At 38.8% G+C, this 27,509-nt stretch overlaps 1 protein-coding gene across 1 annotated transcript in view; it reads left to right on the forward strand.

The window, feature by feature from the left end:
• The window catches only part of PCDH15 (protocadherin related 15), a 495,784-nt gene that overhangs the window by 435,358 nt on the left and 32,917 nt on the right, over positions 1–27,509 (forward strand). Inside the window, exons 27-29 of the mRNA XM_062000927.1 lie at positions 11,952–12,167; positions 16,148–16,236; positions 25,899–26,075. Of these exons, the coding sequence (XP_061856911.1) occupies positions 11,952–12,167; positions 16,148–16,236; positions 25,899–26,075 (482 nt within the window). The remainder of the gene's footprint in view (positions 1–11,951; positions 12,168–16,147; positions 16,237–25,898; positions 26,076–27,509) is intronic.

Genomic DNA, 27,509 nt, shown 5'->3' on the forward strand with positions numbered 1-27,509 from the left:
GAAAGTGAAACACTTCTGTTGATAGTGGATTGTTTGGATAGTTAGGCCAGTTTTTTGGAAATTGTCAATCTACCTTTTCTTTGTCAGTCACTGTATCTCCATGTGTATGTTTAATACCAACACATACTCATCATTCCCTCATCATCTTGCATCTGTGGACAGGGCTAATACAAATCATAACCTTCTTTTGTAGCAGGATATTTATTGTTCTGGCAATATGGAGAGGCAGTTGTTAAGATCTGGTTCTCTAAGTCAAGTGAGATGCTTAAGAAATGGCACAGGGGAAAGGATAAAGTGGAATCTGTAAAACATTTAAGTCTATTGGAAGAGAAATGAGGACAAACCAATTCAGTGAGGAGGAAATAAGGAAAAAAAAGCACTTGATCAAAGATGAGATAGGATCTATCTTCAGTTTTTATATCATAAAGATGCAACTCAATGTCACTTCTCATGGCTTTCATCAGTTATGTAACTTTTATGTATAATAAAGATGGTATAGAACAGAGACATTTAAGTCACAAACAAAGAAAATTCATATTTCAGATAATTCATAATTCATATTGTAAGCACCTACATTTACCTTCTCCTGTGAAAGGCATAAAATACAGCAAAGTTATTTTGCCCAAGTGGTGGAAGCATTAAGGGAAGGCAACCATTTGGCATTCTGCCTTCATATAGTAGCAAAATTTTTGTATAACACAACCTTTATAGCATAATTTATTAGTTAAATGTATTTTAGGAGACTTTCAGAAAAAAAATAAATCACATTCATTTATTGTATTTTTGTATCTTATTCATGTGTGTTTAATTTTCCTCAATAAGTACCAATAAAAATTCTCCAACAACAGCCTTCTGTCAGGTTGGTCAGGGATGCTGCTTCTGAAAGCCTTAATTTTGGAAACGCCAGCACTAGGTCCATTATCAAGAGGTGCCTTTTTCTGGAAAGGCAGAAGGAGATAGCGTTTGAAATTTAGGGTTAGATTTATGACAAGAAGCTGGTCATTGCTATTTTATTTAAATTGAAAACAAAGAGGGGAGTTAACTACTTGAGGTAACAACTCATCATCTGAGTGCCTATATTTACCTATCTGAAGTAATCTGAAGATTAGGGTCTGGAATTCACATTAAGCCCAAGTGGCAAATAGTGGTTTTGTTACTGTTACCATTTATCCATGTATCCAGTTTTGGGCAAAGGATCATGACAGAAAACCAAGACTCATCTTGAAGCCATTCCTTTCTCCTAAAAGCTCAAGGTCCAAGGTTTGTGTCTTTAGCAGAGGATTTGAATGAACATCACACAGGTTTTTGTTATGTTCAGTTATCTTCAGTTTCAGCTTCCTGAGGTCTGCAATGTGCTCCTGAGCTGAGCATCAGAGGCGAGGAGGGAGATCACACTAACATGGCTGCACTGGTCAAGAGCTGAGTCTGCTGAAGCTCTGGACAGCTTTACAAGTAGGCAGGTCTTTTTGGGCACTGTGGAGCTATTTTAATATGGACCTTTAACCCAGTTCCTCTTGTCTGAAGAGGGCCTGTGCAAGCAGGTCGGCTTTGTCCAGTCTCTGTGAGTGGAATAATCAAGGGAGAAGATGAATCGATGGGTGGGTTAATTGCTGTAATCAGAAAGGCTGGTATCTAGTTACTGATATGGCTCCTGAAGGCAAATGTGATTTACAAGATATGCCTCCTTTTATTTGACATTGTTGTAATTAAATTAGTTAAGCATAATAATTCCAGTAGCGGGCACTTGCCAGCAGTTACCAGTTAGTGACAGTTTAAGCTAATATAATTTTTCCTTTTTATCAAGTAGGAGATAGAAAGGATAAGCTGAGAGTAGTTAGGAAGTACTGAATTGTAGGTGGTTACCAGTGTAGACACTAAGGAGGTTCAAAAATTATTTTATAAAATGAGTAGAAATTTTCTGTGTCTTTATTGTAGAGAATACATGAGCTATATCAAGCAAGAGGCAAATGATGTTTTATTTTTTTAAAATGTATCTAGTTTTGCAATAGTTTGAGAAAGATAAACAATCTGCAATGTCAGAACAGCATTGGTGTTCATAGCAAGAGGTGCTTACATCACTGGCTAAGATTAACAGCTGTGCTTATACCCAAACCCTTACCCCCAGGTGATCCACCAAGATCTGCAGAGGCCTCTTCCAGCAATTGTCCAGGCCAAGGGATGTATTAAGGTTCTCAAAGCATTCTTCCCAGCTGTGCACCTGCATTTTCACTGAGGAGAGCAGGGCTGTGTGCAGGGCATCTTCTGCCCAGGCTTTGCCCCCCACTGACACTCCTGTAAGCTTCCATATGGCACATCTCCAGTGCTGTCTCATTTTGGCAGTAAATAAGTTATTCTCAACTTTCTGTCTTCATACAATGTTATTGGCACAAAAGAATGGCTCATTTTTGATGAATGTAGTTTATATTAAAATAAGACTAGAAGCTTTATGGCCTTCTGCAAAAACAATGACTTTCAAATTAGAAAAACCCAGCACATTTAGTTCCTCTTCAACAATACTTAATGATTTTCTGTACTCATTCATTTTTAATGTGGCAGTTTATGTAAATTGTTTTTAGTTAAATTCATCACAAATATACTGGCTGAATGTTTGTATGTTTAACTTCAGTTACTCAAATCATTCTTTACTCTGTGACTTGAAGAAAATTTCACCCCTCTCATCAAAACGCAGTTTTTCCCCTCTTGAAAAATATTTTGTAAAGTCCAGTTTTATTTTTTAAGTGCCCAGTCTCAGCACTAATTATGCCATACAGCCTAGTGAGTAGCACTGGGAGTAAATAATCTGTTATGGGTCAAACAACAAAAAAAAAGTTAGGGAGAGAGAAAACTTGTATGGAGTACATAATTTTACACAGAAATTGTATTTAGGGACTAATAGGCATATAAAATATCGGATACAGTTCTCTCATCAAAACAATTACATATGTGACTAAGGCAAATATTACAGATTGCTTCTCCCAGCTCCAAAAGATGCAGCAATTTTGCTAGCAGCAGCAACTGCTCTCTTAAATATAGGCATTTGAATATAAAGTCATTTTATAATAGGGTAATGTGTTGTCTTGCACTAGATTTTTAGAAAGATTACTGTAAGAAGATAAAAGGTAAGTTTGAGCTCAGAAGGATGCTACAAAGCATTATTAAAAAGTCACTTTTATTTAGAATTAATTTGATTAATGATATACCATGCCAGTCTGATTGTTCTAAGGCTAGTGTCCCCTGAAAGCTGGTAACTACTAAAAAAAACTAAAAGGAACACATTTATTCAAATGCCACTTTTAAACAGAGGCTTTAGTCCTTTAATGGCTCAGCATGAAGTCTGGTGCTTTGTTAAACACTATTTCTCTTGAAATGCTAGCTGAGGTGACCTGCTCACAAACCTATACACAATTTCACACTGCAGTCTTGTTACATCTATTCCTTTCCCCCAAAGATATGCACTACATTGAACATCTTCTGAGACCAGGTTGATGTTGTGATACCAGACCACAGAGCAGTCAGGAGCCGTGGCGGTTGCTGGTTATATGGATTTCTCTTTCCCCTCAACTGTTGTGCTGGACTTGCAGTAATGGAACAGCAGTCTGGATAATTGCTTTAATTATGGTTCTAGTGAAGCTCAGAAAAAGAATTCAGGTGTTGTACAGTCCTGATGAGGCCTGGTGTTATAATGTTCTTTTATGTGCTCTCCGCTTTTCTGCAATTCTCTGGTTTTCCTCCAGAATTTTCAGTGTATGTAAGAGTCCATTTCCATAATTAAAGGCCTTTTTGTGCTTTTTGTTAGGAATATGTTAATTAACACCAGACATAATACTCATAAGTACTAATTTATTAATTTTTTTGTTGGAGATTTGCTTTGCATTTTGTTCTATTAGAATTAGTTATTCTAGTTTACCACTGGTATTTTTATATAACCCCTGGTTTTCCGCTCAGAATTAGAATCAGACTTCCTTTAGCCACATACACAATATTTTCAATCTGCTCGATAAAAACAAAACTAAAATCAAAACAATCTTTAGGGAAATTACTAGCAGGAATTGACTTTTCACTGTAATTATGTGTGGTTAGCCCTTTCTCTTTAAATGTTTTATTTTACAGTATTAATTGTTCTAGTTTTGTTTACTAAAGTGCATTTAAATGAGGAAATATCAGAGGTCCTAGTTCCAGTAAAGAGAGAGGTTTATTTTCTGAATTACTCCTCACTTTACAAATATCTTTTTGTACTGAGATTTTTTTGCAGAAGGAAAGCTTGCCAAAATAAATGTCAGTGAAACAAAGTCTTTTGAAGTGACTGATCTGTGTTTGATAGAAATGTCTAATATGAAGCCAGCAATGAGGTTTCATGATAATAGGAGCCATCAGAGTCTGAAATGCAATTATATCCTGAAGGAAACTTGATTCTTACAATATGGTTGATCATATTTTCCTTTCAGGCCTTTTCTGTATTTTGTGCCTTTTTCTGATAGACTCCATAATGTAACTTCATCCTGTATTACTGTTTGAATGTCTTCATATATAGAACAGAAAAGTAAAAGAAAGCCATTTTATGCTACAGATTTTTACCTAATGGTGCACAGGGGAACAGGAATTACTCTCTACTTAACCATAATCCTTGAAAGCATTCTATTGTAGTGATTCCATATTGATCTGAAGCACTGATAGAATACATGTTTTAAAAATCTTGGGAATGGGTATGTGTTATAGAGAGAATACTTTGATTACTTTTTTGCCCAAATACATTTATCTGTGTTAAGTCTCCAGTTATTTTCTCTTTCTGCCTATAACCTCTAGATTTCTGTTATTTCCTTTTTCCTTGGGATAACAGGTAAACCTTTTCACAGTGGCAAGTTCTGTCAAAGTGAGCTTGAATCCTAGGCACCATGAGACAGCTTTCTGCTGTGAATCACAAACTTTTCCCTTCTCCAATTTTGTTTTTGCATGTACAAAACAGAACTTATTCATAAAAATTAACTGCTTTGCAGGTCACAATCTTTATTAGTTAAAATGTGATTCATGAATCACAGTGAGTAATCTGTAGGGAGGAAACGTTCTTGGTAGAAGTGAAGATCTAGTTTGAAGCCTATTTGCAGTGACAACAGCATACCCTGAAACACACACATCTGCTGTAACATCTGGCCTTTGACAGGAAGCTGCTTGTCAGCAAAAAGTAATATTACAGTCATTTCAAGCACACAGGTAATTTCTTTCAAAGAACATTTCTCCAGATAATATGTTGGCTTCCTAACCTTTATACTATAAAAACCAGCACTATTGTTTTCCTTTGTCAGCATTCAGAAAAACTACTACCCTTTGTGATTGTTTCAATTGTAATATTAGATGATTTCAATTCTCATGTCATTTTCTAATGTTTTAAAGACTGTTGGTCCTCCATATGCTTTCCAGAGTGAAGTACTACTATAGGGGCTGGACGGGAGGGAGTGTACCTGGAGCATTCACAGTGCTGGATCATTCCCATGTCATGGAAGATCAACTTTGTGGTCCACATTCCCTCCCAGCACATACACTCAAACCTACCGTATTGAGCACTAACTGCAACTGCTTCAGCAGGAAAATACTGTAAACCAAATTTTTTTTTTTCAAAATAAAAGTTTGAGAACATCTCTTCAACATTTTTTCTCATGAGACAGCCTATCAAAATTGGTCTATGTTTCCACACCTGGAGTTTTTAGACACCACTGGAGGAAAAAATGAGCAATTCTCGTTCACTTTTTTCTTTTTTTTTTTCTTCTTACTACCTGTATTTCTCTAAAGTTTCTGTGGAGCTGAGGTTTACTCGGAGCGGGCTGGGCAGTGATCAGCAACAAGCTTTTCATCTATATGGCAGTACCTTTGAAAGCATGCCTATTCCATTATGCATTTAAAGCATAAAGGAATTAATCTTTGACTTCAAGAGAAATGTAAAATAAAGGTGATTATTTTACATTTCTCAAGTCTGGCGCATTTCCATAGGGAATATCTCAGCATGGGAGGCAACTGTGTGGCCTCACAGTCACAGTATTCTGGTAGGGCCCTTATCCCCTCACCTGAAGAGAGTTGTAAAAGCAATGCCATGAGGCAATAACACTTTGATATTGTCACCAGAATTGCCAGTGGCTGAGATGAGGATCAAAAACTTCATTAACCATAATTCGTAAAGCTATGGCATAACCATCAGACAATTACACTTTTTATCATTATCAGCATGAGCTAAATTCAAACTAGCTGCTCAGAGCTAAATGCCATTGTTAATTTTAAATGTTTTCCAGACTCCCTAGCAGGGTCACCCTTAATCAGGAGCCTGAGGATGCTGACAGGGCATGTAAAATGAATGGGACTGGGCTATTGGGGTTTTTTTCTTCTTCCTAGCAGATGGCAGGTTCAACCGTTTCCAATCAGTTGCTGGCACATAAAACAGCTTTTAGAACAAGACCATTTTTGCTGGTAGGAATTTACAGATTGTTGAATATTTTCAGTTTTGAAGCCACATCTGCCATTGTCCTGGCTTAGAGGCAGTTTTACTTTGTGATTTGCAGACACTTAAGCCAGTATTTTGTTGCAGCTATTGCAGTTCTCTTTGTGTGTGTGCGTGTATGTATGTGTGTGTGTGTTCCATCACTACTGCCCTCTTTCACACCGTTAACTGTCTCTAGCACTTTTGAACTCATGGTCATCAGCTTGGTTTACTCACAGACTGCCTCAGACTTCATTTCCTGGCAAATGCTTCTCAAATTTAACCTCCTTGACAATCTCTTTCCACCAAATCCTCAGCTATGAGATATTTGGATAGGCTTCAGGGACAGCTGCTGTGTGAGGTGTTCATGTGCAACCTGAGTCTTGTGTTAATTACACCAGAAAAAAAACATGCATACTAGTTTAAACTGTAACTGTAACCAGAGGCATTACTGAAGGGATACTTACCACTCCTAGTTTTTGACTCATCTATTTTCATCTCTTGTCTTCCAGACATGCAGCTTGACTTGGCTCTAGTGAGTCCTTTATATTTCCATACTCGAGCTAATGCTTTTTGAAGCTCTCAGTCCTCCTATAGTTAAAAACCAAGCTAAACAGAAAGTTCCCTTTTGCGTCCTCTCTGTTTGAGGGCAACTGATGTGTTAAAAGCATTTTTTGTTGGCAGCAAAGCAACTGTACCCTTAACCACTCTGCCACTGCAGTGCTGTGCTGAATTAGACATTGCCTATCCACAAGCAAAGCCGATGCTGACAGCGTGTCCATCTCTGTGCTGTCTCTGCAGTGACAGTGATTTTAATGTTGTGAGTTGTGCTGGCAGTCCTCACGCAGGAGATCCAGTCACCAGGAATGCTTGGCTTATTGGTCTTTTTGCTCAGAGAGATGGCTGCCAATGAAATGACAAAGAATTACTGTTAATGGCTTTGTGGTCAATACCCTTAGTGCTGGGGCCTAGAGCAGTGTGTTTCTGCTGGTGTCTGGCTGGTGCAATGTGGGTGTGTGGTGGGTTCAGGGAGTATCCCAGCAGTTGCCTCTTCCGCTGAGCGAGAGGATGGGTGATGGCTGGAGGAGCCACATGGCAATACCAACAAAACTCCATTTGTGTGGGCACAATTATGCTGAATTACAGGAGGGCTGGATTTGGCCTGGTAATTCCTAAAATCATACATATTTATCAGTACTCAATCACAGCAGAATTGAGGGGACATCAGTATTTCTTGTACATAACAAAGGGAAGATACACTGCTGTAATATCAAGTATAGCTCTTTCTCTTTTTTGACAGTCATAATGCAACTCTTGAGATGTCGTGTATCTCTTCCTAATGAAGTGTCAAAAATATTTACTTTCAGGACAAATCACAAGAGTAAACATCCTTACTGGGTGTTAAAGAAGTCGGTACATTAATGTCAGCAGCTCACAGGCTCTCTCTGGTGGTCTTGTGAAGCTAAATGCTGCACTGAGATTTGATCACAGCATAAATAGTGATGAAAGGGGGAGTAATGGAAACAACAAAGTTAAAATATTTGGCATTGGAATCTGATGACTTTTCCAAGTGCCTCAGGCTGTTTTGCACCTGGCTTTGTCATCTGCATGTAGACTGTGGGATGGAAATGGCCTGGACTGTAATGGTACTATGGTCATTGATTTCTCTGGAGTGCCACTGACTTCTCAGAGGTTTTGAAAAATAAGTCATAGCCTGTCTATCAGCTTTGGGCATCTGGACTGCAGGATTTCAGAAGCTGTATACTTAAAATTTGAAAATATCTCTTTTCACTGGAGTTTCATGCATTAAACTCAGCTGCAACACTTACCATACTGTTACTTCTAAGCAAGTAAACTAGTGTTATAATATTTGTTAAGCAAGGCTGACTTTAATATTTGTGCCTGCAATATTGATACCCTAATTTGGATCCACATTTTGTTTGCCCTTAGTTGCACACATATACCACAGTAAAATACTGAAGGTGAAATTGATTTCTGTTGTTATTGAAACAGACTAATGTTAAAGGTCCTGTCTTCCTATTGAGAGAGAATTTACCAATATTAAAAAAAATGATAGACTCGTGGCCCAGCTGAACCAATCTAATAAATCCAATTTAACAAAGAAATTGGCTTTTTATTGAAGGGCGTAATGCTCATCTCACAGGGCACCTCTAGAGAGCCCTTGGCAGTTAACTGGGCAGTCACTGTGAATCCTGTTTCGCTACAATGGAGACCCCAAAGGAGCTGGATCAGATATTCTTCTCCTACCTGCTGCTATGTGCCTCATGCTAAAGCACATACTGCGAGGGATGGCAGGAGTTACTCTTTTTTTGCCCTCCAGCTCCATTCCCAACATGCAAAGTTGGTTGTGGGTAAGGGAGTGGTTTTTTTTCCAGACTAGTCATTTTTGTATTGTTCATGACTTTAAACTGAGTGATGTTGTAAGAACTGTACCTGATTGTCTTAGATGTGCTCACACAGTGATTTCTTAGATATGAGGCAAATATGTGCTTATTTTTAAAAGTTAGCTGATCTGCATCAACATGAAATCATTTCCAAAGAGATTTTTTTCTTGTCTCTTGGGTAGTGCATAGGTGGTCTTTAGACAGATTGTACCAAATATTATTTTTTACTCACCCAAGTCTTTCCTGCTACTACAGGCAGGGGTCTTCCTGAACTCACCTCTGAGGGATCTAAAACTCTCTTAAAACAGCATGGCAAAATTGATCCAAAAAGCACCAAGAGAAGCCACTTTAAAAAGGTTCTGTAACCTACAGTTTGCCGTTTTTCAAGGATGTTTTATTTCTATTATGCCATTTTTAAATGTTGCTTTAGCAAGGGGAATTTTAGTAGTAATAGTAGTCATGGGGAATCTTTTACTTTTAAGATCTCCTTTGCATTTGATTAAGTACAGGTACTTGAAGTAAAATATTTGATTTCTATGTGTGTAGAGGTGCCCATGCCTAGGCAGAGGCTGAGGTGTCTCTGAGAGGAGAGGCTGGGGCTGCCCTGGATGGGCACAGCCCCTCCAACAGGCCCATGGCCCCATGCAGCTGAACTGGTCTTTTAATTTTTGTCTTTGTTTCTCACCATACAAGTATATTTTATATGGCAGTAAATTAAATTAGTTTTCTTCAAGTTGACTCTGTTTTATCCGTGACAGTGACTGATAACTGAGCTCCCTGGCCTTGTCTCAACTCATGAACCTTTTCATCTTAATTTTCCCCCCATCCTGTTGAGGAGGGGAGGGAAAGAGCGTCCAGGTGAGCCTGGGACAGCCAGCTGAGATCAACCAACCACAGCACTCTAAATCCACAAAACTATGGTGGGAGTAGAGTCCAATAAGGTAACTGAAGTTGGTGCAATTGCTGGAGGAATGAAGGTAACCTGTGGTGCAGTTCAGGCATTTATGAGCTTCTTGAAGTGCTCAGTGCTGAGTGCCAGGATTTAGCTCTCATAGTGATGATTGTTAGTATTTGCATATCAACCTGTTTTTTAGGTACAGCCACTTCCTCGCTTCCTTGTGCCATGTAGCATGCTTTCACATTTATCTGTTCCTTCAGCAATTTACTTGTCAAAAGGAAAGCCAAAAATGAGCCCTAGTCCTGAAAATCCACCTGTCAGGCTCCCGTCTGCTTGGCTCCATGATATTTTGGGGTTGTATTTACTCATGCCAGCTGGATAGCAAGAGTGCTCTGGAAAAGCTTACCAATATCTTTACCTTTTGACTAACAGAACAGAGTAAATTTCAGAAAGCTTTTAACCTTCCTCATCTTTCCTAAAAAATGCTAATAAAGGGGTTTGAGATCACCCAGGAGGTAGTAATCTTGATTTTAAAAGCCTTTAAAGAAAGCTATAAAACAAAACAGAGAACCAAAGCACTTTAACACATTTTATATTTATGCTTTTTTTAGCCAAGCCAGATAAAGCTCTGTCAATTTAGAGGCAAACAAAACATTTAGAAAGACTGCAAGGACCGTTTTTGAACAGCTCTGTCTCTGTGACAAGTGGCAAGCAGTGTCATTGTGAGAGCTCATCTTTTGGGTAGCTCTTCAGCACAATAGTGTGCTGTATGAAACCTATTTACTACTTCCAGCTAAACCAGCCCAGATATTATTGCTTAAATGCTGTATAGTTCTCTCCATTCCATCTGGTCTAGCATAGAGAGCATGTACAACTTTGAGTACCTGAATCATTTGTCTGGTGCAGGCATCTCCTGATGGGGCACAGTGCTGCACAGTGCCCTGTGCTGCATATATTGGTTTGTTTCGTCTCCTCACTGGTATTCCCTGAAATCATCAGAAAATAAAGATGAAATTGGAGCTACTAAAAGTTTCCACCTTACAGATTGTGTTCACTGATGGTGTAGAAGCAGTTAATGATGAGTAACGGTCATCTATTGAAGGTTTAATGACCTAGCACAGATAATGCTTTTTTAAAAGGCAGTGTATATAATGATAAACAACTCTTCATGCTGCCAAAAACCTTTACTAGATTGGAATTGTTGTTTTTTGTTTTTAAGTCATGGTGAAGTACAGATCTAACACCTTTTTTGAAGTTAAGGATGTTTTTTTCCAACATTAGCTTAAGCCACAGTCTTAAGAAGTCATGCCAATATTTTGATAAAAGCGTGCTAATAGATGCTGAAGCATCCCAGATGCTGAGGCAGTGTCCAAGTCTAATGAGTGGACAATGTACAGAAGGTAATTAGCTACCGTTTCACTGACCCTTTCCTAGATGGAGCACATGAAAGCTTTATAATGGTCCTCAGAAACACTCCCATCTGAATATGGGTACTGCCTTTTGAACGGGAGCATAATTTGTGCAAAGGAGTAGGTCTGGAGAGGCTAGAACAGAGCTATGCAGGCACAAAGTAGGGGAAATAACAGCTCCCTGGGCTGCCTAATTGGTGCCAGGACTGCCTCCAAATTCTACAATAGTTCAACAACAGGAAAATGCCAGGGCAGCTTTGGCAGCTTTGTACAGACCCAGACTACTCTTGGTCTGTACATCAGGTCCATTGGGCAGCGCTGAAGGAATGACAGTCAGTCCTTTTTTTTTAAGAGAAAAAGATTAAATTACTCTTATAAATATATGAGCTCAATCAGTGAGGGTGCAGGATCTCTCTAAGAGGGAGAATATTCTTGTCATCTAAATTCATGAATGCATTGCTGGGGGGGTGTTTCTTTGATATTTAGTTTGTCAACAAGAATTGGACAGTGGAGATTTCTCAGAATAATTCTGACCTGTTCAGTTAGCTGCAGACTTGAGAAGTCCATTTGTAGATTTTTACTTCTTTTCCTTTTTTTTTTTAAAAACTGTACGCAATGAACCCTTTAAAGTAATAGTGATATCTAATGTTTTAAATGTCAGAGTGGAAGAAATTTGCTGGACCAATATGCAACTTTATTTAAAGGACAGGGTTAATGATACTTTGCATGCATATTTACTTCATTTTCCTCTGCTTGTTTTCTTTTTTTTTTGTTAGGCTGATGATAAGGACAGTGGGAATTACAGTGCCATGCAATACAGACTCATCATTCCTCCAATCAAGGATGGTAAAGAAGGTTTTGTGATTGAAGCTTACACAGGGCTAATAAAAACTGCTATGCTGTTCAAAAATATGAGAAGATCCTATTTCAAGTTTCAGGTCATTGCAACTGATAATTACGGAAAAGGACTGAGCAGCAAAGCAGAAGTACTTGTAAGTACGAACCAAGCATTATCTTTATGGAACAAAACCCCAGGAATTTCAAACAGTACATAAAGTTTAATTCCACAGACCCATAGGAAGGCCATAAACTGTGTGTTCTTAATCTTAAGCCACTGATTTTTTGTTTTATAAACCCAAAGCTTTTATGACCATAAGAAATGTGTTCACGTTTCATGGCAGATATCTGATCTCAGTTACTACACCAGACATGTTGAGTATTTTATTTATTCAATGAGCCATTGTTAATGGTTCAATTTAGACCTAGTTGTTTGCATTAAACATGAACCTAAGATATGTTCTGGGTGTTCTGGAGCCAGATGGTAGCAAACAAAGTGCTGTTTTTATGCATTGCAAGAAAAAAGCAAGTCACATCTGCGTGGTCAGACACAAGCCTTTACAATCATCTCCATCTATTCTTGATGCCAACAAAGTTGCAGGTAGCTCACATGTCAGAGCTAGGAGACAGGGTGCACATGGCATTAAACTCCAGTTACCAAGCCAGGCTGAAAGCTTACTAGCTTGGTCTCTACTCTGTGTTAACATGAGCACATGGCGTCTGGGTCGGAGTTAGATCTGGTGTACCTTGCAGTGCAGGTAAATATCTCAGCAAAGAGTCTCTGAAACTAGAAGTCACTTGGCTTACTGGGGAAAGCCAGGGTTGCCACATCTTAGTTGATCATGTCTGGAAGGGAAATGCAGTGAAAAATTTTGGGTTGAGACTGCACTTTAAAGTTTTCAGGGAAGCAACACTTCACAGCTGAGAGCAACCTTGCTCATGGTTTTGTGCTGAGTAAAGAATATTAACTTAGTCCAGTTACAGAAACCATCAAAGCTGAATTTCTTTAAAGCCTATGGAGCTTGATGGATAGGATTAATATTAGCATAATGTCATAGGGATGAAGTACATTATCTAGTTCCTGGGAACACTGTCAAATGATACAGATGATAGCCATAATACTTGGTATATTGAGTTATGCAGGAATTCACCAAATAAACATAATGTATGATGTCCTCATGCTTGACCTCCCAAAATGATAGGGCATTCTCCTGCAATTTATGCAGTAATAGTGTATTAAAATATAGCCAGAAGATATCGACATTAAAATTAGAAAGTGAAGTATGTCTCATTAATTTAGAGAGGGATCTTTAGGTTGTCTGAGTGAGTGATGAGCAGTACACTCGGTGTTTCTGAGCAAGGCATGAAAGCTTAAAATACTTGTAGATACAATTACAGACTGCTGCCATCCCACCATGAAAGTTTGGATTTGCACTGAGCAGGATCCATACATAAAGATCCTTTCTAACTAGATTAAGCTTTCCTGGGCTTCATAGTTTAAACAGAATTGGTTCTGCTGTCACTGTAGTGTTAGGTGCTCAGACTGAGATGTTTTATTCCTTTTAATATAAGCTAGAGCAGCGCATGTAGGTAGCAGAAACAAATTTAATTACTCAAATGCAAAAGACTAAGATGTGGGGGAAGAAGATAGGATTGTATTGGGAAGAGATCTAGGGAAAAATGGTCATGCAATAACAGAGGGACAGTACTGTGAAGAGCCTTAGTAGAGCAAAGTATGCTTCAGAATTGGAGCCCAGATGCATCCTCAGAGCCATGGCACAACTCTGTGAGTAGCATAAGCTGCCAAATCCCCCGGTAAAAAGTGTCTTCATGATGTAGGGGATGGTCCATGTGAAGAATATCAGTCTGTTCTCCTGACTGGGACTAGCAGTGTGGCTGAAGTTAGACATCTGTGGATCTACAGTTCTCTTTCAAGTGATAGAATTTCTCTTTTTGGCCTCTGTGAGACAAAAGAGAGAAATAAATTACATTTTTAAAATAGTTTGCTGCAAGTAAGCACTTAAATGTACTAAGTAAGCATGAATAGTGAATATTCACTATGATACCATTTTTAATCAAGTGTTTGCTGTGGTTTGGAGGGGGTCTGGTTTCTGCTATTTAGCATCACAGGACCTACCTGTATTTTTTCTCAGTAACCTGGAAATAGCAAAAGCTTTCTAAGGAACAGGGGGACAGATGATTCCTGGTAACTGTGCACCAAAAAGTTTGCAGAGAGTGGTGACGGTGGCACTTCAGGAAGAGCCTTTGCTTTTCTCACACTTTCCATCTCAGCTCCCAGCATGTTTCCATCTCTTCTCAAGTAGAAGGGGACAGTTTCTTCCCACAGCTCTTGTTACAATGGACTTAAATTGAACTTAGTTCCTTAACTTAATGCTATTTTTAATAATTAAAAATGAAAGCCTTTACCAATGTGGATAGCAGGCAAGTTAATGTTACTGTGGAAATATTAACTTTTTTGTAATTTTTATTCAAGACCCTCATTTTTCAGGTTTGTCATAAATATGTGTTTATTCATATTTCTGGATACGAACAAGTAGTCATAACTGTGATTCCTTGAATATCAAAGGAACTGTTGCCTTTTTAAAGTGTTGCATTTCTGCAGTACTCAGTGCATAGGTGCCCAGTGGTTGCTTGAATTAGCTAATGCAATTAATTCTATTAAACTGTTCATTGCTTATGAGCTCCTTTCAGTAATCTTAGTCTGAAATCTATTTTGAGGTCATTATAATTCTGTACTTCTTACACAGAAGTCTGTACATGCTGATTAGCGCATCTGATGACTTTTCAAGAGCATTTAAATATTTAAAGTTGAATTAAGCTTCAAAGCTGGTGAATCAGTGTTTGATGTGAAAGTATATTATGGCCTGTCTGCTGAAGTGCTTACAGGGCTCAGACTTCTCTTTTGAAATCCAGGGGTTGTGGTCTTTTCTTTTAAGAATTGAATCGACCAACTTTGATTTTTAAATTTGTTGGGTTTAACATTGTCCTACTTTTCCAAGTTTACTTCCAGAATCATCTATAGGGAGTAGAGGTTTGGAGTGTAATGTTCTGTCATGCCTGTATGGACATGTTTTAAGAAATGTTTAATCCAAGTTTTAAGAAATGTTTCATTTTATCCACCAATGTGGGAAGTAACTGCTCCTTTCACGACCGAAGGGGAGGCTGACCGTGCTAGTGACGAGACAGCCATTATAAACTGAAGTAATATCTAAAAGGGAGGAAAAGGCATGCAACCATTTTACTGGCAGGAAGCCTTTCTGGGGGATAAAAATAGCTTGAGGAGACTAGATCAGGAGACGTGAAGTAGAGTTTATCAGTGCCACTGAATGTGATGCATGCATGCAATCCCTCACACACATCTACCGGCCAACCCGGTGCTGAGAAACAGAGGTTACCTGTTGTACCAAATGCTACTGGGAGAGATTTGTTCTGAGGTCAGCCTCTTCTTTGGTGGAATCCTGGAATTTTTTATTTTTTTTAAACAAAGCACACAAGTATTGTGTATATTAGAGGCATTTTTTTCTGGACTTTAAAGAAAAAAGTTCATTTGTGAAAAGTATGTGGTTATGTATAGTTTCATGCTACATAGAGAGAGAAGCTAAAAACATTGTAAAATGAATTTATCAGTGAAAGTTTTTAAAGTAAATGGACAATTTCATTAATGATTTTCTAACAAGTTGGCATTGATTTAGTTGAATTAATCTTGTATTTGCATTTATGTTGCTGCAAATTACATATCACCAAGGTTGGATTTTCCTGACAAGTCATCAAAAATACCAAAATGCTCATAAGTAATTTTGAACAGAACACATGGGGGATCCGTGGTTCTGTAAGTCTGAACTATGAAGAATCAACTTCATAGTCCCCACCTTAAAAATCTGTAATTGCAATGCAGTCCTGCAATTACAGTTCTCGTTAAATCTTTGCCTTCTGTTTATTGGTTTTGGCTGCCAAGCAAAGCAGGATTTCCCAGCTCTCTTACTTGGAATTAAAATGAGGAGTCTGTACATCAGGGCATGACTGTGAAGGCAGGAAAGTAATTATTCTGTGCATTTTGTCTGGGTAACATGTTATGCATGGGAGTGCCAAATGAATTTCACTCTTTTGTTTCCAGGTCTCTGTGGTCAATCAGTTGGATATGCAAGTCATCGTCTCTAATGTTCCTCCCACCCTTGTGGAACAAAACAAAGATCAACTCATAGGGTAATAAATCTGTTTACAAAATATCAGACAATTCACTGGATTTGTGTTTAGATTGTGCAAGGAGTGCTCCCTTTATTCCATGATCTCCTTTTTTGCCAAAAGCCTTGAAAATGAGCAGGTGAGTGTTTTGGTGGGGAGTGCAACTGGCTGAGGGACAGCACTGCCTGCCCCAGTTCCGCATGTTGTCCTTCCTCTGGAGAACGCAGAGGTACAACATTTCTTGCCTTGCATATCTGCCACTTTTGCAGGCTGAAACATGGTTCAAAACTGCCCCCTAACACTGAGCACAGAAAATCTATCTGTCAAAATCCAGGATGTAAAATAAAGCACATCCTCAAAAGGCTGAGGCAGTGTGTCTCTGTGGGCTGAATTGCTTCACTGTGATTTTATTTGAGTGACATAGCTGAAAGGGAAAGCAGAATTTAGAAAATTTGTACTGGTATAATTAACACCACTAACACAATTACATAAGATTTTAATTGCAAAAATTTGTAACAAAGTCTCATGATTCAGGCCTAGCAGGTATAAAATGTTGTGATGAGGGGACAGGTAATTGGAAACATTAATGCTTTGCAATAAAAATGAAGTATTTTATCATACTGGAAGCCAGCTAAAATCCTTTTGTTCAAATATGTTTTAATAGTACTGGTTAACAGCAATATCATCAGCTTCCAGGAGTCAGATTCTCTCTTCTAGCTTCTTTTTGTAAGACAAGGACAATTTTCAGTACTTTGGGTCATTAGGTACATAACCAAGAATTAGAAAATATGGGGAAAAAATACTATAGGAAATAGTTTCAAAACAGTCTTTGTACTTTTCTATCACTTTAATCAGTGATTAATGACATTTCTCAAGTTTCAACAGTTCCGTTCCATCTTGAATGTTGTCATACCTTTACTTCTCCATAGAAATCTAGATACCTTAGAGTGGATGGTATAATCACTCACTGAAAAAGAAGTGTCTCTAAGTGGCTCATGTCTTTCACTGATTTGGGAAAAATATTGACAAATTTGCTTCTGGAGTTGTAGGACATGTTCCCCTTTTCTCTCTCTGTTTTGAGCCAGGTGTAAGCTCTGATAGAATCTCACATCAGAAACACTAATTAAGTTGTTCAGGCAATCATCTGTGTTCACAGAGACTCAATTTCCTACAGCTCAGAATTCTAAAGAAGTCTGCTTGCTTATCACTGAGGATCTGGCTTTCCAGAAGTGTCAGATGCTAGTGTTGGCTGGAGAACAACATGTATTTTAGTGACAGTAGTAGGAAAAGTTTGCTTCTGCTTTGCTGAGCTTTCAGGTTCACCTTTTACGTGTTGTTCTTCATGCAGTACTTTGTAGCCTTCCTGGGCTTCTGTTTACTTTAGTGAGGTTCTGTTATTTGAGTGAGGATGAATGCGTGTTCTGTACTATGTGTTCCTACATGATGTAGGATAGATATCATGCTAAACTGGACTTGGGCCGTGTTTGAGATCCTCCCAGTTTTTCACTGTCCTGGAGACAAAGAGACCATCAGCAAAATACAGTGTGGAACAAGCCTGCCTTGCGTAAATTGTCAACTGTGTGTCACACGTGTCATGGGACTGGGAATGTGAGTGCTACAATGAATGGCATGGCGAGAATGACAAGAGCAGGTAGCATCATCCCTGCAAAAATCTCCTTTTGCAAACGGGAGCAGTTTGTTTCCTGCTCTCAGCATATCCAGCAGTGCTCATTGCTTTAACAAGAAATTGTGCCATGAGGAATAGCTGGCATGTCCTGCCACAGTCTTGGAAAATAGCCCAGAGTCGCATTCCTCAGTCTCTGTACTCCAAAAAACTCTTTTCTGCTAGACTGGAGTCTTTTAAAACTTATTTAATGTTGTTCTGGCCCTCGTGCTTAGGAGTCTTTGACAGATGTGTAAGTATTTCACAGTGAGTGAAGCTTTTGATGAGTACAGAAATAAAACAGTGTTGCCAGGTTTTGAGTTCTCCAAATCAACTTGGGAAGTCTCCGTGAACACCACAAGACCAGTAAGGGAGTGCAGTGTAAGAATTTCACATCTAAAGATGAGCTTTTAAGGACAACCTTTGCCATAAGAAATGCATTGGCTTGTTTTAAAATTGTTGCATTCTGCACTGAAAATATTTCTGGACACCAGAAGTCTCAGAAAGGATTGTGCATATGTGTACTTTCCTGTTTCACATAAAAATATCGGTACTTCGTTGCCATCTTAAAGTTTCTTGAATTTGCCTCCTAAAGTGTAAAAGATCGTGCTCTCTGTGTTTATAAAGACTTTAATAGTTCATGCCGAGGATAAAAGCAAAACAAAAGGAATCTGTGATTTTTCATTAGCCATAGGAGAGATACAACCACAGGAAAAGGGGAACCCAAGGAATATGGAGACATTCTCAGGCTATAGTACATTTGCCCAAAGGGATTTCTGAGCCATTTCAAAAAATGCATTCGTGTGTAAGATTAGAACACTTTGTAAAATTAATTAACAGATAAAAAGACTATATCATTAACTAAATCACTACAAAGGTTATTCAGCTCTTTCTCTTCTTTTTTTTTGGCACTGGAATGACAGTAAATATTAATTTCTGAAAAATATCACATTTAACTGCCAATTGCAATATTTGATGATGGGGAATGTTGGGAAAGTGTGTAGCTGGATCATTTTTGAAATGATAGTGATTTTTCCCAACAAAATAAATAATGACTTAACTTTGAAGAATAAGTTGTAACAGATTATCCCCAGCTGCCTGTAATTTTCAATAGAGAGGGGATGCGGAATATCAAGAAATTTCTATTGCAATTTTTTCACCCTGGAAAGCCTTACTCAGCACAGCCCGAGATGTGTGCTGGTTAATGGTCCAAATAAAGGAAGCTTACCATAGAAGAAAAGATTGAAACCATAGCTATCTGTTTGATTTAGGAGTTTGGGCTTTTGGAGGAATACAATGACTATGTCTCCAGCTGACATTTCTGATAGCGTCAGGATCCATCACAGTCATTCAGGAAGCACCTCGCTTTTCCTCCTAACTGCTTTAATTTCAGCAACAAGCTTTTCATCTCCTCTGGACTGCACATCAATGTCAGATTTGCCATTTCTCTCACCCACTTTAATTATGTCTGTTCAGATAGATCCATTTATGTCTACAGATAACAGAGAAAATACAGCGAGGATTAGTGGAAAATTCAGTGCATATTCCTCTCCCTCAGAAAATTTTGTGAGAGCAGACGACACTTCTTTAAATATGGCTGTTGTTGGGAATGAGGACTCTATAGATGGCAAATCATATTCTATGAAATGGAATAACAGAATGACTGAAAATGAGTGCTTTGGTGAACTACTTTGTAGACATTCTTCTTGAAAAGGCTGTTCTTGCCCTATAACCTACAAACCCTACAAAATGGAGATAATATTGCTTAGGGAATTCTCATTTCCTGAACTAGAACCAACCAAAACTAGTTGGACATCATTTTCAATGTTAATTGGAATGTTAGTGATTTTTGCATTATGTGTTACTTTCTGAGCCAATCAGATGGGTAAAACATGTTTAGCTGCATTTGGACTGCTCTGGAGTTTTTAAAGGTAAGAGTAAGTCTCCTCACTTTCAAAAGTCACATGAGTTTCCCCATGGTCTGCTTGAATGGGCTGCTTTAGAGGTGCCTGAAATGCAGTGCATCTGAAAGTACTCTTCACAGAATCATAGAATCACACTTGACTGTATTAAAATAATCAACCGTAGTACACCAGCATTTTTTCTTCTCCTCAGTCAATAAATTGGTAGAAAATGAGCGTGTCTCTCCTGCTAGATGCAGTTGCAGTATAAAAATCACTCAGACTCTATAGTTTCCCCATAGGATAAGCTTTATGATTTTCACCACGTACTTACTGAATTAAACCTGATTACAGGCGACTTTTGCTTACTGGGGTGGTGACAGTGAACTTGCCATTAAGCATTCTTTGAAGCCAGCACTCACTTGCCTCCCCATGACTAAATGTTATATCACAAGTGCTGCCATAATGGCCTTGTCCTTCACCTCAGTGCATTCCAGTTCTGTTATATGAGTTCCTTTTGCTCCCAACCCATCAGTCTGCCTCCCCTCTTTCCATTTCACTTCCTTGCACTGTGTATTATTTCATTCTAAATTAAATTACAAAATTATCAAATAAATAGATGATGAGATTAGAGAGACATTTGCCCCCAACTGGCTGCATCATATTTCATGTCCACCCTACATTTGTCTTTGCTTGGAGAATGCATGTCCCATAGTTCTTGCTTGTACAGTGTTTAACAGAGGCCATTGCCTTTCTTAGCTGATCTCAGCCTCACTCCATTGTAATCAAGATGACTAATAACAGTAGTCTGCCTTTATTAAGTTAGGTAATAGAGACTGAAGCTTATTCAACACTAGCATTTCTACTTGATACTTCCACTGCTAGCTGAGAAGCCCTAGTTCAGTGATCTCCTTCAGCCTCCTTCTCTCAATAATACCAAATGTTGATCTGTTCATGTGTTTTCTCTGAAGCACTATAATGCAGTGCATGGCTTCTCAGATAAAGCTGTAAACTTCTGCTTTATTCTGAAATTGCTTGCTATTGCAGTAAAAACCCTTTTGTGCTGAGATCTGAACATACATCTTCTGGGTCAAAGTCGAGATGTCTCTGTATTACTCTTTGGGTGAGTGTAGCATAATGTGCCTTCTGCGACTGGGAAAAATGATACTGAAATAAAAATTTGGAGTATGTTTAGGGTTTTTGGAGGATAGGATTATACATGATGAACACAAAAATAAGAAAAGAAACTTCAACAATATGCAAGAAGGCAAATTTCCTTTATGGTGTGCGATCCAATACACTTTTCCAGAATTGAGTTAAGTAGGTATAAAGACACTGTCTCTGGGTCATTTTCCAAATCATTTAGATGTCATTATATGCAAAGTAAATTGGCTTAGAGGTGCTTCTTCCTGCTAGATACATACCTTGTGTGTGATATAAAAGTAGAAATGATCTTTGTCAAAAAGCTATTTTATAAAGAAAGAGTAGTACTAGGCTTAAAATGAAACCCCAGTTCTGACTTTTTTATTCTAGAATGCAGCACAAAGCAGGCTGAGGTAGCTCAGAAGGGTTTCTAGAGTTATGTTGGCAGCTCCAAAGCAGCTCAACACCTCCCCAGAGGCCCCAGCAGTGGCGGAACCTGGGTGTTTTGGAATAAGGCATCTGGGAGCCGGTGGCTGGGGCCCAGCACCATCAGCCCTCTAGAGCTGTCACAAACTGCACAGGAGGGGGTGGAAGGTATCCTCCATTTGTGAGAGTACAACGGAAAGTCCAGCGGTGTAGCTGTCAGTTATTAACCTTGCAAAAACTGAACATGGGCAAAATTTGACTGAAGCTTATCAAAGTCGAGCAAGTGTGCTTCAGGTTAAATGAAAAGTTTATATTGATGTGTGCTGGCATCCCACCTGTGCATTGTTGCCAAATTTGCTTGCATTTTCAAATACCTAGAGTATGAATTTATTATTGTTATTACTAAGTTATTTTGGGGAGCTAGAAATTTCAGTGGAGGAGACAAAAATTATACACTTGTAGCTCTAAGGTAATGGTAACAGTTAATTCAGAGTCCTGAAGGAAAGAATGGAGTTTATTTTTTTTTTTTAATTTCTTAAAATACTTTTTTGTGCTCCAGAAACATTGCAGGCTATTAAATTGCTAGAGAACTGAAACTTCTTTTTTCACATAGTATTTTCTTCTCAGAAAATTGTGCTGTAATAATATTCAGGAACAGATGAGGATCTAAAATGTTCTGCAGATGGAATTGTTTCTTTTGCTTGTGTGCTGATTCAGAGGATATGCATACAACTTAGCAATTTGGCTGAAGGGTGTAAAAGTACTGGAACGTTACAGTGCTCTTTCAGGCCATGCCGTGCATCTTCTCTGCCAGGGACAATGGAGGGTCATTAAACCTTGCTGCTGACTTACCAAGTCTTGCACGGTGACTATAAGTCTACTTGAGTTGCAATTGCTGCTGGACTCTCATGCAGCTGATTCTCTATCTCAAATTTTGAGGTGAATTTACTGACTTGTAGGAATTTTCACATATCAGGTATGTGAAAGCATCAGATGCCAAACACGCTGGTTTCCAAAGAAGCTCCTATGTAACCCCTTTGTACTTTTCCCAGTAGCAGGATCCCTCATGCTGGGGTGCATGTCTGGCATGCTGAACTTATGCAGCACAATGCTGTGATGCCAGGGTGCACCCCTTCATTTAGTCCTGCGTTTAACTGGGTCTTCTCTGCCCGTAGAGAGGTGCAACAGTCTCAGCCCTGCCAAACAGCACAATGCCTGAGGTGCGCATATCAGCCCATGGCTAAGCATGGCCTGGGAGCATGGTGCCTTAGCCTAGATTTTTTGGGGTTGCTATGCCCATTTCAGCAGTGTTCAGGGTAGCAGAATACCACCAGCCATGGAGCAACTCAACAAACCAACATACCTATATTTTTTTTACCTTTCCAGTTATGCCTAAATATGAAAATCAGATCGTGTCTGAGTCTTCAGGGTATTTAGGGCCACGTTATGTCCTCAGTGACAGCAAACATTCTCTTGTCCTTCATTTCCTTTCACTGTTGTCACTGGCAGGAATTTGGAAAGTGATGGTTATTACACTGCATGGGGAGGCATTTCTGTTCTGCAGAGCTAAATGGAGTTAGAGCAATGGGGAAGACTCATTGCCTGTTAAGTTGTTGGTTCTAGCTCTTACTACACCACTGGTGGGAAGATGGTCATTACCCTTGTTGCATTTAAAAAGTGACAGACTATTTTTAGGTTACCTTTGCTGGTAAATACAGCAGAACTGTAGACATGGGTATTAGTTAAGAGTTTTAAAAATTGGTTCTTGTGAGTAGTACTACAAGCAGGTGGCCGAACAAGTTAGAGTTATAATACACCATTTTCAGCATCACAAGTTCAGCTGAATGACTTTTAAAATAACTCTACAGGGAAGCGTCTTATTTTAAAGTGGATTCTTTAATTGCTACTTTTCAATCTTCAGTGCTTTTTTATTACATATTTCAACCTAGACATGCAATTTGAGTGTTTCAGATGAACTATTACTATCATTCCACTATACTTTGTGGTGTTTCTTGCGATGTCAGTTAAAACCAATGGATGCACTGTACCTATCTCTCACAGTCAGAAAGTTGTAGGCTGTTTTCTCAAAGGCAATGAATTCCAGCAGAAACCATGCCAGGAATTTCTGAGAAAGGAGAATGTTGCTTACTAATTCTACTAAAAGTGACTTTACATTACAACATTCCAACCTTAACAGGGCATTTCTATCTTGAGTGATGTAGTAGTTCTGTAGAAGGAGACTAAAGAACCCCCACTTTGCAGCAACAGAAGATGATGGTGTACAAATGAGGGAGGTACATATGTTATATATTTGATCTATCTGGATCCTTGTGCAAAATACTGTTCTAAAGACAGTTATGTTTTCTTTTAGTCATTTACTTTCACATAATATTTGAGGGATTTTTTATGGTAATCTGTGTATCCCAGACTTGTTCTGTCAAGTTTTACCTGACATGATTATTGATACCAAGGTGTCTATGACGGGTTATCACAGTAGCTGCCAGTTAAGTACATACCTGAAGCAGAGATTACAGAGGTTACTGCCTCTACAAATAACAGGAGTGCTTATTTCAAGGATGCTGGTCAGGTAGCAAATGTGTCAGCCATTCTATATTTTTATTTTCCATACAAAAATGACTCTACACTAACAGTGTATTTTCACTGCTAGGCTAGGACCTGTGTCTGACAGATGTGGATTTCTTAACATCTTATAGGAAAGGCACACTAAACTTTCATACAAAGAGCAGAGAACCTGGATAAATGTGAATCAGTGATTTTGAAAAAAAAATGAGATCATGATAGTGCTTTGACAGCATTATTTTACTTTGGAAAACTTGTATCAGGAAAAAAAACCAAACTACAGCAAAATGTAACCTCAGCAACTGCAAAATATTTTGTTTAAAACAAGGGACTTTTTCAAGTCATTGATGTCCTTTTTTATGAGATTTGTCTTCCTCTGTACCCTAGTGCATTCTTGATGTACCAGGCATCTTCCCGCTTGTTGCCTTGCTTTTGCCTCCTGACTCATCTGGTGCTTTTCGATCTGACATTCTGATCATATAAATTATGTCAGAAAATCTTGCATTTTCCCATAACTCATAGTTCTGATGGAGTGTTCAGATTTCCAGCTTCTCTTCTTTATTTCTCCATAGTTCTTTGTCCTTATATCCAGTATTAATATTTGCTTTTATGCCTTTGTTTGTAAAACTCTGTGACTGAACCCTTCTCAGTCTTGTTTTGGAAACCTGATCACCTTTAACAAGTGCAAAGATGCTCTTCTATGGCTTTCTGAGTTGTATTCTGTCTTTGCCAAGCAACTGTAGTTAAAGCTTTCTTGATGTCAGTGTCTGAATCCAACTCTGTTCTTACCAGAACGGGGGTCCCCACCACCATGACTGCCAGCCCCAATGCCATGGGTTTTGTGTGGAGCTGTTTCTGGTAATGGAGAAGGAGCTGTAAAGATGGTTCCTGTAAGAAGTTCCTCAAAACTCTCCCCAACTCTGAGTCAGACCCACTTCTGGGACTGAGACAATTAATTAGGCACCTCCACGATCACTTTTTAAGAAAAAGAAGGTGGAAGAGGAGGTTTCTTCCTGTTTCTTCTTGCTGTTCCTTCTTCTTTTCTGACTGGTTGTCAAAAAAAAAAAAAAACCCAAAAAAAAAAACCCCAAACAAACAAAACAAAACAACCTAAGGAAAGAATATTCAGTAATAAAGAAAATTGCTCATATGACAAGAACTAATGAAATGACCAGTAAATGTCATCTTCTCTAAAAAAAATTTAATTCCCTGGAACTGCATTTATTGACATATGTTGATTCATATACCTGTCTGCAGAGTGGACCATTCTGTGCTCTGGCAGCTTGTAATGAATCTTTCTCTTTGGAAACATATGTGGTTTGGTTTATTGTTGTTTTACCCTTGTTATCTGAGACATAACTGCCGCTGAATTCTATCAACTTTTCTTCTGCTTGTAGAACTTCTGCAGGTTTGTGGGATTTTTTCCTGTGGTAAACACATCAGGTCAATATTCCAGCTTTCTTCTGGATGTAAAACTTTCTCATGACTTTTGGAGTACCAAGTCTGGCACCTGATATGTTCTGCTATATGAGAGGGCCAGGTGAAATAACCCACTGAAAGTGATTGAATTAGTTGTTTCTGTGGGTGAAAATTTATTGTATGCACCTTGTGTAAGGCTGGAATTGAAGAGTTCTAAAATGATATAGCTTAATAAAAGGATGACAGAGTTTTTTTGTGAAATATAGGTGACATTTCCCATGAGCCATTTAAAACTCAACTGATGTCATAAATACAAAGAGCTAGACATAAGGACACTATTTCTGATGACCTCTCCTTACACTGCTAAGCTGTTCCCAAGAGTTCAGCATTTAAGAGGTTATATTACAGCAGACTTTTTTTTAAAAGTGATCTGAAGGTTACTCTTCTTCTAAGTCTGTGGATTTTGTCTGTTAGTATCTCATTTGGGCTGTTGTCAGTCTTGATCAGCACAAGTGAATCACTGCATCTTTCTGACTCCATCTCATCTGTAGGATTTTGGAACGCTATATCCAAGACCAGATTCCTGGTGCAACAGTTGTGGTGGAATCCATCGGTGCACGGAGGTTTGGGGATGGGTACTCTGAAGAGGATTACACCAAATCTGACCTCATGATCTATGCAATTGACCCACAGACAAATAGAGCTATAATGAGGAATGAACTGTTTAAGTAAGTATCTTCGTTATTCTTCCTAGATGTCTATGAACTGTTTTGAAGACTGTTGGACTGTCTCTGTTAGCAAGTGATTCAACAAAACAGAAAAATCTATTGAAGCAGTTGGTGCATGCCGCTGCACCTACTCCATGTGCAGTTTGGCAGTTTACAACTGTGCTAGGTTTAGGCCATTCCCTTGAGCTGAATGACACCAGTATGTGTGATTTAGCCTTGAGAGTTTGCAATGCATTCGTTCCATCCTGTGGAAGAGCTTCCAGTTTGAATTCCTATGAAGCAATTTACTTTCTGTATACCAAACCTTTTCTCAGAACTTCAAGCAAAGGCGTTTGTGTTCCAGTCATTGACCTGTAGGCTTTCTCCAATTTCCATTTGAAGCATGTCTCTCTTCTGTTATGTGGAAACCAAAGAAGAAAGGGAAGGGGAAGGAAGAGAAGCGGTGTGCACCTTGTCTGAAGCACAGACATCAGGTCACAACCCAGGTGTACTCTGAGGTTCAGGAAATCAATAGTGCTCACAGGTGCCCACTGGTCTGAGCAGACAGATCTGCTGCCTGTTCTACCAGCATCACATCACCAGAGGAGATGGTGAACAGCAGCAGACAGGCCAATTCTGTTCCTGATTTGGTATTGTTTTTACTTTTGCATTCAACTTGCAAGTTAGCAGTTAAATTCCAGTGTCACATAAAACATAAGAAACAGCCTTTTATGAACTGATTGTCCTCATAGCATGTTGCGAGTGAATGGGCCAGCTCTAGTGTCCACAGCAGAGCTGTTGCATAGGGTTGTGTAGCTCTCCCTGGGCTTTGGCTGCTTAGCAGAGCTCCAACGGAGTATCGCTCTGGCACACTACTGCTTTGGGGGCTGGTGGTAATTCCACTCTACCAGAAATTATAGGAGTAAGGAAATGAAATCAAGGTAATATCTTTACATGGTTTTTCCGAGTCATCATTAGCAGCAAGGAGGTTTTAAGACAAAGGTAGTATCTCAACTCCTTCAGCTGCCCATGTATCAGTATGACTATAGAATCACTTTATTAGAAACTGCATTTTTGTGTTTCAGCATGTGATTCAGAACAATGAAAACGCAAATCAGGCTTTTCTTCTAAGCAGGTGCTATCTTTTGGGGGTTTTTCCATGTGTTTCACCTTTGTGTTTCTTTTTAATCTCAGTAAAACTAGAGCAGACTGTTGCATGATGGTATAAAGCACCATGTCAGTCAGCAGCCTGAACAGCAAATGGCTCTGAGCCATCTCAGTGGACTGTGATTCAAAAAGGGCTGCTTCTCCCAAGCTCTTAATTTAGTACAGATGAATTATAGCATACTAAAGTCCTGCATATATTCAGAGTTAATAGGTTGGAAAAGATCACTGTGATCAGTCTGACCTGTTATAATAAAGACCATAGGAACTCCCAAAATTAATTCTACTTGG

Source organism: Colius striatus, chromosome 8 (assembly GCF_028858725.1).
Source record: "Colius striatus isolate bColStr4 chromosome 8, bColStr4.1.hap1, whole genome shotgun sequence".
Taxonomy (NCBI): Eukaryota; Metazoa; Chordata; class Aves; order Coliiformes; family Coliidae; genus Colius; species Colius striatus.